General features: G+C 36.8%; 1 protein-coding gene across 1 annotated transcript in view; it reads left to right on the top strand.

The window, feature by feature from the left end:
- VWA3B (von Willebrand factor A domain containing 3B) overlaps positions 1-20504 on the top strand; it is a 250566-nt gene continuing 230062 nt past the window's right edge. Inside the window, exons 1-2 of the mRNA XM_011969675.1 lie at positions 1-128; positions 5792-6019. Of these exons, the coding sequence (XP_011825065.1) occupies positions 5824-6019 (196 nt within the window). The 5' untranslated portion in view covers positions 1-128; positions 5792-5823. The remainder of the gene's footprint in view (positions 129-5791; positions 6020-20504) is intronic.

Genomic DNA, 20504 nt, shown 5'->3' with positions numbered 1-20504 from the left:
CGCAGGAATCGCTGCCTCAGCAACGGGATGCTTACCTCGTCCGCCCGCTCGGGTCAGGCGGGCCCGGGAGGATGGGAGGGTGACTGCTGAGCGGGAGCCGCCTCGTCTTCCCCCCGACGTGTTGCCTAGTAAGTGTGGGAGCGATCCCTGCCGCGCCAGGGCCGCCCAGGTGCCGAGCCTTCCCACGAGCCGCCTGGGGAGGTCTTGGAAAAATGCCGTTTCCGAGCTGGACCACACGCCCACTTTACAGATGCGGAAACGGTACCAGGAAAGCTCGGTGACTTGCCCTGGCCCACTTAATCGTCCGCTACCCGGGGCAAGCCGAGGGTCAAGGTACCGGCCCCTCCTACTCTCACCCGAGCCCACGCCCAGCCGCTCTGCGGGGGAAGCGGCTTTCCTAGTTTCTGTCTCTGCCCTAGGCCAGCAATGCAAGGTGATGAAATCCACCTGGGCTTTGAAGCGAACACAGGAACCAGAAGAAACACATTTGCTGTACATGATGATAAATATGTATAGTCTAAAAGCCAAAGCAATCTGCTTGCAATAAAGCTCCCCACACCTTTCTGTCCTGGAAAGGCCTCTGGCTCCCGCCCATTCCACACTTACACGGTTTCACAATCATGTCACTTTCTTTCACCCTCCTTACAAGGGATAAGACTTAAGAAGTAGATTTAGTTTCCATTTGGTAGAGCTTTTCCTTTCGTTTTCTTGGAAACTCTCTGTTTCTTCTCAGCAATGACCTTCCCCCTAAAGCACTCCAATTATTCTCAGATTTTGTCTTGACTGTTTTCTCAGCTGTGGGACAGTCCGTTTCAATATCCTTGTCTCTGTCCACATTTTTTGAACCAATGATCACAGCCAAGCCTTGTCCCTTAAGGGCAGAAAAAATGGGGGGAGGTTTCAGGGTTTCTGGGGAACAGTTGCATCAGGATCCATCATGAGGCTTCGTCCCAGTTTCCTTTCTTCCTGGAACACTCATCGTTCACAAATTCACCTAAATCACAAGATACATGTCCACCTAGCCCAGACTTCTTTTTCAGAAACTAACAGGCGTATAGGAAATTTGGGGTGTTGATAATAAAGTAGCTAGAAGCTTACTGAATGTCTCAACTGGATGAATGGACTCTAAACCCTGCACTGTCCCTGAACCTCTGAGCACATAGGACCTGTTCTCTGGGGGCATGCCGACTTCACAAGACTGTCGCCCAGGGCAGCCCAGGAGCATCCGCTTCCGGGAGCTGGGGCCCTTGGACTGCTGCCAGCTTAACCTTTCTATTTTCCCCAAAGCTTTGCCTGCCCACATCTTCAGCTCAGACTTTCACTTCCTTGTTTTTCCTTTTACACTTCCTCCCTCTTCTAAGGAAATACTTTCCTATCCAAACTCTATGTATGGTTCTTGGGATGGCCTCTAAAACTTAGGGCAATGCTTAAGTCCGGTGTGTTGTTTCCGACATCTGGGTGGTTCCTCGGTTCCCCAATTTATAATAACCTTAGCTGAGGAAACTCTGAATAATAGTAAATAAATAAATAGCAGAGTTTTATCCAGAAAATAATATAAAGGGGATCCCTTTATATTTTTTTGAGACGGGGTCTCATTCTGTCGCCCAGGCTGGAGCGCAATCTCAGCTCACTGAAACCTCTGCCCCCTGGGTTCAAGCAATTGTCCTGCCTCAGCCTCCCTAGTAGCTGGGATTACAGATGTGTGTTACCACGCCCGGCTAATTTTTGTGTTTTTAGTAGAGACAGGGTTTCACCATGGTGGTCAGGCTGGTCTCAAACTCCTGACCTCAGGTGATCCGCCCGCCTCAGCCTCCCGAAGTGTCAAGGGGGCACTTTGGCACTTTAAGGGGGGATTACACTGTGCCTGGCCAATATATCCCTTTTTTAAAAGAGCTGTTTCCTGATATTAGCCTTGTTAACACTGTGGATATTTGCCTTCTTTGAACAAAATCAGGATTCTCTCAGTAGCTCTGAGTTAATCAGTTTTATTTATTTCTGAGTGATCAGTTTTATTCATCTCAACTCTCACACAAAGTGCCTGCTGCGTATGAGGCCCTGTGCTGAGAATCTTCCTGTAGTTTGTCTCCGTAGTCATTGAACTGTCTTTAAGTCTAGTGAGGACAAGCCTGAAGTGCCCAAGACCTTAGTGATGAAGTACCATAGCAAAAGTTAGGGTTTTCCCAGGGAGGGGCTGCGGAAGGTTGCGAAGGGGTTCCGGGGAGGCTTTACGGCAGAGGCAGCATTTGAAATGAGCCTTGCAGTCTAAGATTCCGCATAGGAGAACCGTCTGAGACCAGCTTGGAGGTGGGAAAGCAGGCGGGCTAGCGGGGGTGGGGTGGGGAGAAGGGACTACTTTGTTAGGTCCCGGCTCCCAGCAGGCTTCCTTGCTCTGACAGAACAGTTCCTATCCCACTTGAGTGGAGCGATTCCTTCTGTTGGGAGATGCCTTTTCTCCCTTTCCCCCTTTCCTTCCTTGTTCCCCCCCCCCAGACAATACAAATATTCCATTTGTATTTCAGATAATACAAATATTCTCAGGCTACAAAACTCTGGAGGTAAGATCTGAATCAGACTGAACCGTACAGGTTCTCAGATCCAGTAGGGCCAATTACACTGTTTTAAAAAATTAATTTTTTAAAAAATCGTATGAGTGCGAAAGGGACTGGGGCGTGCACCTTAGCTATGCTGGAGAATTTTTGATTGCCCTTTTTTTGGGATCAAAAACATGTCCCTTTAGCTTAAAAACACAGCTGTGACTATTCTGAACTCCTCTTTAAGGTTCCAAAATCCCTTTTACAAAATCTTATTAGGGCAGTTTATGTAAACGTGCTCCCTTTTAAGGTTAGTACTCCCTTCAGCAAGAATATTGTAGGAGATGGGTGTGTTTCAGGGAAGAGAAAAATTAACTGGAAATGACGAAATAGTAAAAAAAAAAAAAAAAAAAAAAATTCTTCTGAGCTTCCCTTTCTTGTTTCTTGAAACAACTGACCAAATTTAAAAGACTTTCAGCTCCAGTCTTTGTGGACAGATACTGAAAAGAAAGTTGAAGCATATTAGTCTGCCCTTGTTTTCATGTTCTATGATTCTAAACTTTCTAGCTCAATAGGATTGGAGACGTGGGGATAAAAAGTGATTGGGATGAAAGTAGTTCTCATGAAACAAAATACAATAACTAAAGAACCATGACTTGTATTTGCACATAGCTGTTTCAAATCTATAAAGTGCTTATCCACCCATAACTTATACATCAGCACAGTTGTTCCTTGAGTAGCCCTGGGAGTTAGGGTGAGCAGGTGGTATTACTATCCTAGAGAGGTGGAATCACCTTAAAGTGGCAGAATGGGCTTATACTGAGTTTTGATTCTAAACTTTTCCACTCCTACGTGATACTCTCCAAGTAATATTGTAACATTCTCATCAAATTGAGCCTTTGTAGAAAGAAGGCCAGATCTTCACCAATAATAATAATTTGTATACCTTTGCAACTCAGCTTATGTGAACAATACAAATTCACATAAACCTTGAAGTGGAAATTATTATCTTTATTTTTTTAAGACAAGTTCTTGCCCTGTTACCCAGGCTGGAGTGCAGTGGTGCCATTAGAGCTCACTGCAACCTTGAACTCCTGGGCTCAAGCAATCCTCTTGCTTCAGCGTCTCGAGTAGCTGGGGCTACAGGCATGCACCACCATCCCTGACTAATTAAAGAAAACATTAATAGAGATGAGTTCTCCACTATGTTGATCAGGGTAGTCTCGAACTCCTGGACTCAAGTGATCTTCTTAACGTGCTGGGATTACCGGTATGAGCCACTGCACCCAGCCTCATTATCTTTAAAAGCTTGAGAGTAATAAGCCAAGAAGCTTATAGAGTCTGAGCTCTGAGAATAAGGATTAGCATTCCGACAAGGACCTGGGGCCCTAGTAGAATACAGTCCTACTGGAATGCAGATTGCCTTGTCCCATAGAACCTGGCTGGAGGAGGTTAATTGTAAAGAGAGCAGAGTGGTTAAGACATGGCTTTGGCTCCTGCTTTTCTCATTTACTGGCTGTGGCAGAACCTGCGAGCAAGTTCTTTAAATCCTTGAAGCTTCCAATTCCTCAAATATAAGTGGCGTGGTAATAATGAGTAACTGATACGGTGATGAAGAAGCTGTGAGCTAGCTCATATAAAAGGACCAACAAATGGAAGTTGTTGCCTTGCTTCTATTACACTAAAGATCACAGCACACAGATCCTGGAGCTGAATGGCCTGGTTTAGAATCTTAACTCCACCCCTTACCAGTTGTAAGACTGTAGAGAAGTTAATTAACCCCTCTCTGTCTTGGTTTCCTCAACTGTAAAATGAAAATAAGAGTAGTACCTACCTCATAAGGTTATTATAAGGATTAAATGTAAATTGCACATAACATGATGTTAAATAAGTGCTTGCTAATGATAACACTTCTCACTTCTTTTTATAAAGTGTCCCTGACTTGGTCCAACTGATTTTTGTGTTTGACTGAATTTCCATGTCATGACAGTGAAACTTTTCAGAAATACAGTTAAAGTTTTAGAAATAGGGAAAGAACATACTTTCATCGTTAAAAAGTCTTACAATTCAGGGTATCAGTTTACAAGCATTGCGAATTCTGGATACGGAAGTAAGCAGAACTTGCTACACTTCCTCCAGGTCACCAGGCCCTGCCCAGTTGTGGTGAGTGGGTTAAGACTGCCTTATAGTTTGGCCCCATCCTTTCCTCTTGCCTACACTAGCTATATTTAGGCAGATCTAGGTGAGTTTAATATGTTGCATATGGCCTTGGGTCCAGCTGATCCCAGAACAGATGGCTACATGGGCCAGAATGCTTAAGTCCAATTGTAGAGCAACGCCCCAGACAATAAAACATCCAGAAAGTGGATACATGTATTCCAGCTGGGCTGAGCTGTGGTCTGGTTCCCAACCGCCACCAGCTCCCAATTAGCCACTACACCTGTTCGACAGGTAAAAACCTGTCAGGGTTTTATCCTTCTCATCCTCATTGGGAGCAAAATGTCAGGTGTGATTATAATTGGAATACAGATGTGTAGTGAAGGTTCTGGGGCTAGTATTTATTTTTTTCCAAAATGGAAGAGCTTTGCAGTTTTCTGATTATAAAAGTAAATTCCGGCTGGGCTCAGTGGCTCACTCTTGTAATCCCAACACTTTGGGAGGCTGAGGCGGGCAGATCACAAAGTCAGGAATTCAAGACCAGCCTGACCAACATGGTGAAACCCCATTTCTACTAAAAATACAAAAATTAGCTGGGCATGATGGCGTGCACCTGTAATCCCAGCTACTCAGGAGGCTGAGGCAGGGCAATCGCTTGAACCTGGGAGGCGGAGGTTGCAGTGAGCCTAGATTGTGCTACTGTACTCCAACCTGGGCAACAGAGCGAGACTCCTTCTCAAAAAAAAAAAAAAGTAAACCCCATTTTAGAAATATTCAAATAATGCAAAAATTTCAACAATACAGAAAAGACAAAAACCACACATACTACCACCACACAAAGAAAACTACTCTAAACCTGTTACAGTATATCTTTCTAGGTGTTTTTGTGTATATATATATACATTTGAATATTGAACTTTATGGATACCTCTTACCAATTCATGTGAGTATCCTCTTTTCTACCAAATATACATGTGTAATTTTAATTGATAAATAGCATTCCACTTCATGAGTGTACTATAATCTATGTTAAGCCAATCCCCTGTTGGCGTTAGATTATTTCCAAGTTTTCAGGAAGTCTGAGTTTACAATTGCCCTTACAGGAGTTTGCTGTGACTTAGATCTTGATCCAGAGATGGAGAAATCAGGCTCATCTTCTGCCATCTCTGAGCAGCAGCTGCAGAGGCAAGAGGGATGGAGTAACACCAAAACAGACTTGGCTGAGCAGGGTCTCATTTCATCTGAGAGGTGGCTTCAACTGCATGGGCTTAAGAGCAACAAATTGACCTTGAAACAGATTTTGTCACAGATCGGATTCCCACATTGTGAAGGTACAGTACTCACAAACAACCAGCATGCTGCCATTTAGCCTTTGAGGTGGCTGCATCAGCTCTGAAGGCCCCTCAAAAACCACAGGTCTCTGAGCTTGCTTTGATCTTATATCCGTATTAGTAGAAAATACTTGCACGTGTGCCCCCAATATATGTGTATTAAGTAGACGTACGACTGTCAATCCATGTTTTAAAGAATGCTTAATTTCATCCTTTTTATTTTTTACTTTTTAAATTGACAGATAAAACTGTATGTATATATCATGTACAACACGATGTTTTGAAGAATATATACATCGTGAATGGCTGTGTCTAGCTAATTAACAAATGCATTGCCTCATATAGTCTTTTTTTGTGGCAAGAACACTTACGCACTCTTTCTGTGTTTTTCAAGAATGCAGTCCATCATCATTAACTATGATCACCATACTGTACAATAGATCTCTTGACTAGATGTCCTAATTGTAATGGGATATCCTTTGACTAACATCTTCCTGATTCCCACTGCCACAACCGCCCCAGCCTCTGATAAGCATCATTCTACTTGCTACTTCTATGAGATAAATTTTTTAAAATTCCACATGAGTGAGGTTATGTGGTATTTGTCTTTCTGTGCCTTGGTTATTTTGTTTAACATAATGCCCTCGAGGTTCATTCATGTAGCAAATGACAGGATTTCTTTCCTTTTTATGGCTGAATAGTATTTAATTGTGTGTATACACTATGTTTTCTTTATCCAGTCATCTATTGATGGATACTTAGGTTGATCTCGTATCTTGGCTGTTGTGAATAGTGCTGCACTAAACAAGAGAGTGCAGATATCTCTTTGACTTACTGATTTTATTTCCTTTGGATATATATCCAGTAGTAGGATTGCTGGATCATATAGTAGTTCTATTTTTAGTGGTTTGAGGAAACTCCATACTGCTTTCCATAATAGCTATACTAATTTACATTCCTATCAACAGGGTGTATGGGTATCCTTTTCTCCATATCCTTGCCAACACTTATTTTTTGATATTAGTTGTTCTGACAGGAGTGAAATGATAGCTCATTGTGGTTTTGATTTGCATTTCCCTGATAATTAGTAATAGTGAGCATTTTTTCATATACCTGTTGTCCATTTGTATGTTTTCTTTTGAGAAATGTCTATTCAGGACTTTTGCCCATTTAAAAACCAAGTTTTGTTTTAATATTTAAGTTCCTTTAATATTTTGGATATTAACCCCTTTTCAGATGTGTAGTTTGCAAATATTTTCCCCCATTCTGTAGGTTGTCTCTTTACTCTGTTGATTTTTTTTCCTTTCCTTTAGAGAAACTTTTTAGTTTGATGTAATCTCATTTGTTTGTTTTTGCTTTTGTTGCCTGTGCTTTTGAGGTCATATCCAAAAAATCATTGCTCAGATCAGTGTCATGGATATTTTCCCTTTTTTCTTCCAGTAGTTTCATATTTTCAGGTCCTACAATTAAGGCTGTAATTCATTTTGAGTTGATTTTTGTATTTGGTGGTGATAAGGGTCTAATTTTATTATTCTGCCTGTGGCTATACAGTTTTCTCAGTACCTTTTATTGAAGAGATTGTCCTTTCCCCATTGTGTGTTCTTGGCACCCTTGTCAAAAATCAATTGACTGTACATATGTGGATTTATTTTTTGGCTCTCTATTCTATTCCATTGATCTATGTGCCTGTTTTTATGCCAGTATCATGCTGTTTTGATTAGTATAGTTTTGTAGTATATTTTTAAGCCAGATAGTGTGATGCCTCCAGGTTTGTTCTTTTTGCTCAAGATTGCTTTGGGTATTCTGGCTTGCTTTGTGGTTCTATATAAATTTAAGGATTGTTTTTTCTATTTCTGTGAAGAATGTCATTGGTATTTTGATAGGGGTTACACTAAATCCATAGAGCACTTTGGGTAGTGTGGACATTTTTAACAGTATTTATCTTTCCAATCCATTAACATGGAATATCTTTAAATTTGTGTCTTTTTCAATTTCTTTAATCTATGTTTATAGTTCTCCTTGTAGATATAGTCCACCTCCTTAGTTAAATTTATTCTTAAGTACTTTATTTATTTGTTTTTGATAGCTATTGTAGATGGAATGGTTTCCTTTTTATCTTTTTTGGATAGTTTGCTGTTAGTATGTATATAACTGCTGATTTTTGTTGTTAATTTTGTAGTCTACAACTTTACTAATTTGTTAATTAATTCTAATTTTTAGTGGAGTCTTTAGGGTTTTCTCTGTATAAGACTGTGTCATTTGCAAATAGGGACAATTTAACGTCTTTCTTTCCAATTTAGATGCTTTTAATTTCTTTCTGTTGCCTGATTGCCTTGGCTATAACTTCTAGTACTGTGGTGAATAAAAGTGGTGAAAGTGGGCATCCTTTTCTTCTTCCAGATGTTAGAGGAAAAACCTTTCAATTTTCCTGCCATTCAGTATGTTAGCTGTGGGTTTGTCATATATGGCCTTTACTGTGTTGAGGCACATTTCTTCTATACATAATTTGTTGAGAGTTTTTATTATGAAGACATGTTGAGTTTTGGAAAATGCTCATTCTGCATCTATTGAAATGATTATATAGTTTCTTTGTCCTTCATTCTGTTAATATGATGTATCACATTTACTGATTTGCATATGTTGAACCATCCTTGCATTTCTGGGATGAATCCCACTTGGTAATGGTGAATGATCTTTTTAATGTGCTATTAAATTTGGTTTGCTAATATTCTGCTGAGCATTTTTGTATCTATGTTCATCAGGGGTATTGGTCTGTAAGTTTTACTCTTTCGTTATGACCTTGCATGGTTTTGGCATCAGGGTAATGCTGCCTGAGAGACTGGATTTGGAAATACTCTCTCCTCTTCAATTTTTTGGGAAGAGTTTGAGAAGAATTGATATTAGTTATTCTTTAAATGTTTGGTAGAATTCAGCAGTGAAGCCATTCAGTTGTGAGCTTTTCTTTGCTGGAAGAGTTTTTTTTTTTTGACATGGAGTCTCACTGTGTTGCCCAGGCCAGAGTGCAGTGGCACGATTTTGGCTCACTGCAACCTCTGCCTCTTGGGGTCAAGTGATTCTTTTGCTTCACCCTCCAGAGTAGCTGGGATTACAGGCACGTGCCACCATGCCTGGCTAATTTTTGTATTTTTAGTAGAGATGGGGTTTCACCATGTTGGCCAGGCTGGTCTCAAACTCTTGACCTCAGGTGATCCACCTGCCTTGGCCTCCCAAAGTGCTGGGATTACAGGCGTGAGCCACTGCACCCAGCCAGGAGATTTTTTATTACTGATTCCATCTCCTTACTCATTATTGGTTTGTTAAGATTTTAGGTTTCTTTATAATTCAATCTTGGTAGAATGTGTGTGTCCAGGAATTTATTCATTTCTTTTACGTTAACTAATTTGTTCATGTATAATGGTTCACAGTAGTCTCTTATAATCCTTTGTATTTCTGTGGCATCAGTTGTAATTTTTCCTTTTTTACCTCTGATTTTATTTGAGTCTTTGCTCTTTTTTTCTTAGTGTAGCTCTAGGTTTGTCTATTTTGTTTATCTTTTCAAGAGACTAGCTCTTTGTTTTTATTGATATTTTTATGTATTTGTATTCTCTATTTCTGCTCTGCTCTCTATTATTTTCTTCCTTCTACTTGTTTAAGTTGTTTGGTTTTGTATTTCTGCTTCCTTGAGGTGCAACATTAGATTGTTTATTTGAGATATATATTTTTCGAGGTAGATGTTTATTGCTATAAACTTTCCTCTTAGACTGCTTTTGCTGTACCCATAGGTTTTGTTATGTTGTGTTTCCATTTTCATTTGTCTCAAGAAATGTTTTAATGTAATTAAATTAATAAATTTTTTACTTCAATAGATTTTGGAGTTCAAGTGGCTTTTGGTTATATGGATGAATTGTGTAGTGGTGAAGTCTGAGATTTCAGTGCACCTGTAACCCAAGCAGTGCACATTGGACCCAATATTTAGTTTTTTATTCCTCACCCCATCCTCCCCACTTCTGAGTCTCCAAATGCCATCATACCACTGTCTTTGTATACCTTTGTATACCTTTGTATACCCATAGCTTAGATCTCACTTATAAGTAGAACATATGGTATTTGGTTTTCCGTTCCTGAGTTGCTTCACTTAGAATAATGGCCTGCAGCTCCATCCAAGTTGCTGCAATACATTATTTCATTCTTTTATATGCCTGAGTAATATTCTATGGTATGTATATACCACATTTTCTTCTACCACGTTATCCACTCATTGATTGATGGGCACTTAGATTGGCTGTATATCTTTGCAATTGTGAATTATGCTGTGAGAAACATACATATGCAGTTGTCCTTTTAAGATAATGACTTATTTTCCTTTTGGTAGATACTCAGTAATTCAGTAGTAGGATTGCTGGATAAAATGATATGTCTACATTTAGTTCTTTAAGAAATCTCCGTACTGTTTTCCATAGAGGTTGTACTAATTTGCGTTCCTATATATAAGCATTCTTTTTTTCTTTTTTTAACCACATCCATGCCAACATCTATTGTTTTTTGGCTTTCTATTAATGGCCATTCTGGCTGGGGTAAGGTGGTGTATCATCCTGATTTTAATTTGCATTTCCCCAATGATTAGTGATGTTGAGCATTTTTTCATATGTTTGTTGGCCATTTGTATATCTTCTTTTGGAAATGTCTATTCATGTCATTTGCCCACGAAATATTTTAATTTATCTTTTAATTTATTTGCAGACCCATTGGTTGTTCAGGTGCATGTTGTTTAGTTTCAGTGTATTTGTTAATTTTCCGAAGTTCCTCCTGGTGCTGATTTCCAGTTTTATACCGTTGTGGTCTGAAAAGATACTTGGTATGATTTCAGTCTTCTCAAATTTAATAAGACTTGTTTTGTGACCTAACATATGAGCTCTCCTACATAATATTATGTGTGCAGTTGAGAAGAGTGTGTATTCTGCATCTGTTGGGTAGAATGTTCTGTGTATGTGTATTTGGTCTAGAGTTCAGTTTAAATCTAACGTTTTCTGGTTGATTTTCTCTCTGGACAATCTGTCCATGTGAAAGGGGAATACTGAAGTCCCCTACTATTATCGTGCTATTATTGTATTGCAGTCTATCTCTTCCTTCAGATCTATTTATATTTTCTTAATTATTAATTAGATTGGATGCATATGTTTGAAATTTTTATACCCTCTTGATGAATTGACCCCTTTATGATTATATAATAACCTTGTTTCCTTTTACAGTGTTTGACTTAAAATTTATTTTATCTGATATAAACATAGCTACCCCTGTTCTCCTTTGGTTTCTATTTGTAAGGAATATCTGCTTCTGTCCTGTCATTTTCAGTCTATGTGTCCTTACAGGTTAAGTGAATCTCTTGTAGGCAGCATATAGGTGGATCTTGTTTTTTATACAGCCACTCTATGTATTTTGATTGAAAATTTAATCCTTGAACATAAGTTCAAGGTAATTATTGATAAGTAAGAACTTACTGCTGCCATTTTGTTAATTGTTTTCTAGCTGTTTAGTGGATCCTTTTTTTCATTTCTTACTCTTTCTTAGTGAGTAAGTGATTTTTCTCCAGTAGTATGTTTTAATTACTTGCTTTTTATTTTTAGTGTATCTATTATAGGTTTTTGCTTTGTGATTACCACAAGGCTTACAAAAACCATTTTATAGTTATAAGAAGTTATTTTAAGCTGATAACAAGTTAACTTTGATCACAAAAACCTTCTAAACTGTAACTCTATCCCTCAATTTTGAATTTTTGATATGATTTATATCTTTTTCCATTGCATATCCCTTAACATATTATTTTAGTTATTATTATTAATAGTTTTGTCCTTTAACCTTTCTACTAATAAGTAATTTAAAAACCACCATTGCAGTATTAGAGCATTCTGAATTTGTGTACTTAGTGAGTTTTATACTTTTAGATGTTTTTGTGTTACTCATTAGTGTCCTTTTCTTTCAGCTTGAAGAATTCCCTTTAGCATTTCTTATAAGGCAGGTCTGGTAGTGATAAACTCCCTCGGCTTTTGTTTATCTGTGAAAGTCTTTATCTCTCCTTCATTTGGGAAGGACAGCTTTGGTGAGTACAGAATCCTTGATTGGCAGGGCTTTTTATTTTTCTCCTTGAGCTCTTTGAATATTTGATTCTATTCTCCTCTGGTCTGTGAAATTTCTGCTGAGAAACTGGACATATTGGAACTTCTTTGCATGTTATTAGCTTCTTTTCTCTTCCTGCTTTCAGCTTTCTCTCTTTGTCTTTGATATTTGACAGTTTGATTATAATATCTTTTGGGGTAGTCTTATTTGGATTGAGTTGAAGGATTAGAGACCTTTGACCTTTCTGTAACCAGATATTTATATCTTTCTCCAGGTTTGGAAAGTTTGCTGCTATTATTTCTTTAATCTTTCTACCCCTTTATCATTCTCTACTCCCTCTTGAACATTTGCTCTTTTGATGCTATCCCGTAAGTCCCATAGCTTTCTTCATTCCCTTTCTTTCTTTTTTATTTTTTTCTGCTCTGTATATTTTCAAATTAACCTCTCTTCAAATTCCAGATTCTTTCTTTTGCTTGTTCAATTCAGCTGTTGATACTCTCTATTGCATTTTTCTTTGTGTTCAGTTATTTTTCAGCTCCCTGATTACTGTTTTGTTATTATCATGCCAGTCTCTCTGTTACATTTTTTATTCTGGTAACTTATGATTTTCCTCATTTTGTTGAATTGTTTCTCTGTATTTTCTTGAAGTTCATTGAGCTTCCTTAAAACAACTACTTTGAAAATGTTGTCAGGCCGTTCATACATCTCCATATTTGTAGGGTCAGTCATTAGCATGTTACTATAACCATTTGGTGATGTCATGTTTCCTGGATCGTTCTTGATCCTTGTGGTTGTACATCAATGTCTGCATTAAAGAAGTAAGAGCTTATTCCAGTCTTTGCTGTCTGGCTTTGTCTGGAAATATCCTTCACTAGTAAGCCTGTCCAGAGATTCTGGGCAAGTCATCTGGTGTGGTCCCTAAGCATTTGACCACTACAGACGTTGCAACACTAGGGGGTGTCGTAAGCCCAGGACCACCATGATGACTGGCACAGTGCTGGGTTGGAATCTTATGGCCATCAAGGCTGGCGCAGCACTGGGCTGGATTCTTATAGCTGCTGTGGCTGATACAGTGTTGGGGCATACCCAAAGTCCATGGCCACTGAGGCTAGTGCCACACTGAGGCATGGCTGAAGCCCATGGCATCTGAGGCCTGCCTGTCACTGTGGGGTTTTTTTAGCCCATGGCCACTGTCGTCAGCCAGTGGTGATATGGGCTAGAGCTTGCATCCATCTCACAGCAGCTATGGGTTCCTGTTTGGCACCAGGGTAGGTCTGGAGGCTTAGTCCACAAGTACCAGCCTGCAGTCAAGGGCCATGTGCATCTGCCTGCTGCTGGATTTTACTGTGTCAGGCCCTGTATTAGGGTCCAAGATAAAGTCCTATTCTTTCTTCCCTGTCTTTTGCCCAGGTAATGGTATTTTTCTGCATCGTGCTTCTTGGGGTACAGGTAGGGGTGATGCAGGTAAGGTAAAACTATCTTTTATACCCTCATATTGTGCTGTAACCAGGTACTGTGATCTGTCACCTGGTTTTCCTAGCTCTTGTGAAGGTAGTTTTGTGTGTAGACAGTTGCTTAAATTGATGTTTTTGTAGGGGGCAATCACTGGAAAGTCCTGTTTTGCCATCTTGCTCTGCCTTCATCTCTGTTCTTTCTTTTTTAAGAGTCAAAATAAAAAATAAATAGAAGTTATTTGTATTTACTGATACCCCAGCCAATGTCTTGTTCATCTCCTGGGATGTGTAAGTCCTTTTTGGAGGCCACTGATTAAAGCAATAGCTGTGTGAAGTTTCAGGGGAAATGTACTGTTTTCCTAGTGTGACCTTTGTGTTATGGTCTGCTTTTTCCTAAATGCATTGGCAAGAATGTTGGTTCTTAGCTCCCAGTAGTGCTGCCCACCACAGAAAGCATGAAAATGTGTGAAGATATATACAACATATTTATATATATACATATTTATATATATATATTTACATATGTATTTATATATAAATATATATATCTATTTTTTGCATGATGTATTGATGGGATGCTATTGAAATATAAGGCCTGGGGACCCAGAGTACTGAGTGTCTTACAATGTATGAGACAGCCCATTCAGCAGGAACTGCCCTGTCCAACATGTTAGTAACATTGTGCCTGAGGAATACTCCTTCAATCAGGGAAATTTCTATTACTAGGATTTTACTCAGTAATTCTGAATTAGTCAATTAATTAATTAAACAAATATTTATTGAGCAACCATTAATACCATTTTTTAAACCAGATTATTTACCAATTCCTTGCCAGCTTTGTTCCATTCTGGTACTAAGGAAGACCTAGGGGATGTGGTTGTTGTAGAATGATTTGGAGGCCCATTCAAATGTCAAGGCCTTGTTCTTCAGGGTTCAGCCTGTGCTTTTTACATATACATCCTTTCACATGGGCTGCAGCCCTGTGCCATCTAAATATCTTTTGAGTAGGGCCTCCCAGAGTCAGGTCCTGTGGGATTCCCATATAAGGAAAAATACTAGAAGCAGTTTTATCTCTTATTTCAAATAAACCTAATTCAGTCATGAATGTTAGCAAAAATACCAATTTCTTACATTTTGTTAATAATTTTTTTCATCTAAGTTCATGAGAGATATTGCTCTGTAACTTTCTTTTCTTGTAATGTCTTTGTCAGGTTTCAGCATCAAGATTATGCTTGATTCAAAATGATTTGGAAGTGTTCCTCCTCCTCTATGCTCTGATAGTATTTGTACATGATTGGTATTCTTTAAATGTTTGATACAACTGACAAGTGAAATTTATCTGGGCCTAGTTTTGTTTGTGGGAAAAGATTAATAAAAATTCAACTTCTTTAATAAACAGAGGGCTAATCAGATATTCTGTTTCATAATGCCAATTTGGAAAATTGTGTTTTCAAAGGAATTTCCTCAACATTTTCTAATATGTACACACCAACAGTATTTTCCTCGACAGTATTTTCTAGTATGTTGGCAAAGCATTGATCATAATATGCCCTTGATAGCCTTTTAATGCATGTAGGATCTGTAGTGCTGTCACCTCTTGCATTCTTTTTTAATGCCCATAGGATTCTTTTTTAATACCTGTAGGATCTGTAGTGATGTTACCTCTTTCATTCCTGATATTGATAATTTGTATTTCCTCTCATTTTTTTGTTGCTAAGTCTTGTTAGCAGTATATAATAACCTTTTCAAGGAAACAAATTTTTAGTTTGTTGGTTTTTAAAATTCTTTGTCTTCTATTTCATTGGTATCTGATTTAATCATCATTATTTCTTTCTTTCTGCTTACTTTGAGCTCGATTTGCATTCCTTTTTCCTGCTTTTAAAGATATAAATTTAAGTAATTATTTTTAAACCTTTCTTCTTTTCCAATATAACCATTTAAAATTATAAGTATTCCTCTAAGCATTGTTTTAGATGAATGCCACAAATCTCAATCAGTAGTGTTTTGCTATTAATATTATTGCTTTGAAGTTTTTCCCCCGTGATTTTTTTTCTTGAATACACTTTTAAAAATGTGTTGTTTAATTTCCAGTCATTTTAGGACTTTTAAAAGTACTTGTTTTTGTTGGATTTCTAATTTAATTACATTGAGGTCAGAGAATATAGTCTGTAGGATTTTGATCTTTTGAAATTTACTAAGATTTGTTTATGGCCAGAATCTATCTTGGCAATCATTGCATGTGCACTTGAAAAGAGTGTGCATTCCACAGTTGTTAGGTAGTATTTATAAATGTTAATTAGATCAAGATGGTTGAAAGTCTTGGGAGAAAAATTATATATATTTAGTCCTTTTTTTGTCTACTGGATTTGTTCATTTCTCCCTTAGTTCTGTAAGTTTTGTTTACATATTTTGAAGTTCCAAATGCATACACATTTAGGATTGTTATGTTATTCTAAGGACTTGACAAATTTTAATAATTCTAATATGTCATATTTATCTCAGATAATTAGTCATTGTTTTGGTGTTTACTTTGATATTAATACAGCCACTGTAGCTTTCTTGTTCTTAAGTTTTACATGGTGTATGTGTTTATAATCTTTAATGATAAATATCTTTAGTTTATATATTAAAGATAGCTTCTCATAGACAGCATACAGTTGGAGTTTGTGTTTTTCAGGCAGTTGCATATGTCTTTTAATTAATTCAACCAATTAATTAAATCAGTTAGTGTCTTTATCCATTTGTGTTGCTATAAAGGCATGCCTGAGGCTGGGTAATTTCTGAAGAAAAGAGGTTTATTTGGTTGATGGTTCTTCAGGCTATACAAGAAGCATGGTACCAGCATCTGCATCTGGTGAGGGCCTCAGGAAGCTTCCACTCGTGAGAGAAGGCAAAGGAGACCTGGTGTGTGCGGATCACATGTCAAGAGAGGAGGCAGAAGAGAGAGCAGAATAGGGACCAGGCTCTTTTCAACAACCAGTTCTCATGAGAACTAAGAGTGAGAACTCACTCATTCCCATGAGAATGTCACCAAGCCATTCATGAGGGATCTGTCCCCATGATCCAAACACTTCCCATTAGGCTTCATGTCCAACATTGGGGATCAAATTTCAACACTAGGTTTAGAGGTCAAATGTCCAAACTATAGCAACTAGTGTTTGATTCTATGCATTTAATGTAATGATTGATATATTTAAATGTAGGTCTACCATGTTACTATTTGCTTTCTATTTGTCCAGTCTTTTTCTTTCATCTGTGTTTCTTCTTTTGGCCTTCTTTGGTGCTAAATGAATATTTTTTAGTGTTTCATTTAATGCAATCTTTATTTTTCATTTAATTTGCTTTCCTTGTTACATCCTTAACTTGTTACAGTCTACTAAAAGTAGATTTCGTATGACTTCATGTAAAATGTAAGAAGTTTTCAACAGTTATACCTCCACTTACTCCTCACTCCTGTCCTTGATGTTACTGTTTTAATCTAGTTTATTTCTACATATATTATAAATCTCACAATTCAGAGTCATAATTTTTGCTTTTAAAAGTCACCTGTTTTTTAAAGAAACTGAGAAGAAAAACTATACACTGCTAAGATCCACATGTTCACTGCTTACAATATTCTTCCTCCTTGTAGAATTTGAGGTTTCAACTGATGTTATTTCCTGAATAATTTCTTTTAAGCATTTCTTACAGTGGAGGTCTACCGGTGACAGCTTTTTTCAGTTTTCATTTATCTGAAATTATCTTTATTTCACCTTCACATTTATTTATTGCTCATTCATTCATTCATTCATTCGTTTATCCATTTGTACATCCATACTTTATATTCTGAAGTAATTGTAAAGTGTAAAGATCTCATGTACCTTTCACCCAGTTTTCCCAATGGTCATATCTTGTAAAATAATAGTATAATATCAAAATGAGGAATTTGACACTTATACAATGTGTCTGCAAGTCTGTATAATTTTATCACTTATGTAGATTTCTGTAACCACCACTACAATCGAGAGAGAACTGTTTATCACCACAAAGATCTTCCTATGTTTTTTTCTAAATGTTTCATAATTTTACATTTAGGCTGTGATCTATTTTGAATTAGTTTCTGTATAAGGTTCATTTTTTTTTTTTGTAATCTCAGCACTTTGGGAGGCTGAGGTGAGAGGATTGCTTAAGCCCAGGGGATCGAGGCTGCAGTGAGCTATGATCACAGCGCTTCACTCCAGCCTAGGTGATAGAGTGAGACTCTATCTCTTTAAAAAAACACACACACACACAAAAGCAAACGGTTCATTTTTTTTTTTTTTTTTTTTTTTTTTACTATGGATGTTCAGTTGCTCTAGCGTATTTTACTTAAGTGACTATCCTTCCTACTTTGAATTGCTTTTGGATTTTTGTTAAAAGTTGGTTGTGCCTATACTTCCAGGTTCTCTATTTTGTTCTATTCATCTGTGTTTCTCTGTCAATATCATACAGTCTTGATTACTATAACTACAGAATTTCTTGAAATTGGGCAGGGTGATAAATAAATCCTACTTTATTTATTTTTTTTCAAAATTGTTTTAGCTACTCTAGTTCATTTGCCTTTCCAAATAAATTTTAGAATAACTGTGTTCATGTCTACAAAAATATTGCTATGATATTGATAGGAGTTGCATTAAACCTATATATTAATTAAAGGAGAATTGATATCTTTACTATGCTGACAAAAATGCTGAGTCTTTCAGTTCACAAATATTAAATATCTTTCCATTTATTTACATATTATTTAATTTCTTTCCTCAGCTGTCTTAAAATTTTCAGTATATGAGTCCTGTACGTGTTTTGTTAGATTTATACCTAAGTATTTTATTTTTTTAGGAGTTGTAAATGGAATTGTATTTTAAATTTTGGTTTCCACATGTTCATTCCTAGTATATAGAAATATGACTGACTTTTGCATGTTAACCTTCTATCTTGTGATCTTGCCAAACTCACTTATTCCTTCTAACAGTTTTTGTGTGTGTGTGTTTATCTTTTTTTTTTTTGTAGATTCCAGAAGATTTCTAGGTAGACTATCATGTCATCTGCAAAGAGGAAAAGTCTTATTTCTTTCTGATCTATTTGTCTTGTGTTTTCTTTTCTTGCTCTGTTACGCTGGCTAGAACTTCCAGCACTATGTTGAATAGCAACGGTAAGAGTGGATGTTCTTGCACTGAAAACTTTCAGTCATTCACCACTAAGTATGATGTTAACTGTAGGTTTTCTATAGACTTTTAAAAATTACATTATGGAAGATCCCTGATATTCCTAGTAATCTGAGAATTTTTGTTATTAATGGGGGGGTGAATTTTGTCAATTTTTTTCTCCATCAATTGATAGCATCCTATGATATTTCTTTGTTAGCCTGTTACTTTAATGGATTATATTAAATTTTTTAATCCAGCCTTGCATCCCCAGAATAAACTAGAGCATGTTTTAGAAGTCTTTTTATATTATACATTGCAGAAGTCAATTTGCAAATATTGTGTTACAAATTTTTGCATCTGTATTCTTGAAGAATGTTGGTCTGTAGTTTTCTCTTTTTTAAATAATGGTTTTGTCTGGTTTTGGTATGACAGTAAGACTAGCTTCATAAAATGAGTTGGGACGTATTCCTTCCTCTTCTATTCTGTAGAAGATGTTTTGTAGAATTACTATTTTTTGTTTTTTGTGGAAATAACAGGATACAGTGTAGAATTAATATTAATTATTCTTTAAATGTTTGGTAAAATTCTCCAGTGAACTCACTCAGGCCTGGAGATTCCTTTTTGAAGAAGTTTTAAGTCAAGAATTTAATTTTCTTGAATAGATATTGGACTAGTCAAATTATTTTATATTGTGTGAGTTGCGGTAGTTTGTTTTCTAAGGATTTAATTCATTTCATCCAAGTTGTCTAATTTGTGAGGAGTTGTTTGTAGTATTCCCTTATTATTCTTTTGATGTCTACTGCGTCTTTTGTGGTATTTCCTGTTTTATTCTTGATATTTGTAATTTATACCTTCTCTCTTTTTATCTTTGTCAATCTTGCTAGAAGGTTGTCAATTTATTGATCTTTAAAAATTACCAGCTTTTTTGTTTTTCTCTATTGTTTTTCTGTTTTCAATTTCATTGATTTCTACTTTGATCTTTATTATTTATTTCCTTTTGCTTGTTTGAGTTTATTTTGCTTTTCTTTTTTCTAGTTTCTTCAGTTGAAAGCTTCAATTATTGGTTTGAGATTTTATGTTTTCTTACGTAAGCATTTAGTGCTGCAAATTTCCCTCCAGTCAGTGCTTTAGCAATGTCTCACAAATTTTTATATGTTGTATTATTATTTCCACTTAAAGTCTTTTATTTTTATCAAGACTTCCTCTTTGACTTATGGAATTTTTAGATGCATATTGTTTAGTTTCTAAATATTTGTAGATTTTCCTGTTATCTTTTTATTTATTTTTGATTTCTAGTTTGTTTCCATCTTGGACAGAGCACATACTTGTTTGGTTTCAGTTCTTGTGAATTTTTTAGGATGTTTTATAGCCAAATATGTGCTTTGTTTTGTACATGTTTCATGAATACTTGAAAAGAATGTGTATTCTGCTGTTGTTTTATAGAGCTTTCTATAAATGTCAGTTAGATCCTATTCATTGATGGTATTGAGTATCCTTCCTGATTTTCTTCTTGTTGTTCTATCAATTGTTGAGAAAGCAGTATTGAAGTTTCCAACTATAATTGTGGATTTGTCTATTTCTTCTTTCAGTTATTCTGTTTTTTGCTACAAATATTTTGCAGTTCTATTGGGTGATACATACACATTTAGGATTGCTATGTCTTTCTGGTGGTGGATTGACACCTTTATCATTATATAATGTCCTGCTTTGTCCCCAGTAATATTCTTTGCTATGAAGTTTATTTTTCTTTTTTTT

The sequence above is a fragment of the Mandrillus leucophaeus genome, unplaced genomic scaffold (assembly GCF_000951045.1).
Source record: "Mandrillus leucophaeus isolate KB7577 unplaced genomic scaffold, Mleu.le_1.0 Scaffold9, whole genome shotgun sequence".
In the NCBI taxonomy this organism is placed as follows: Eukaryota; Metazoa; Chordata; class Mammalia; order Primates; family Cercopithecidae; genus Mandrillus; species Mandrillus leucophaeus.
The sequence above is the reverse complement of the archived record's forward strand: the minus strand, read 5'-3'. Positions and strand labels throughout refer to the sequence as shown.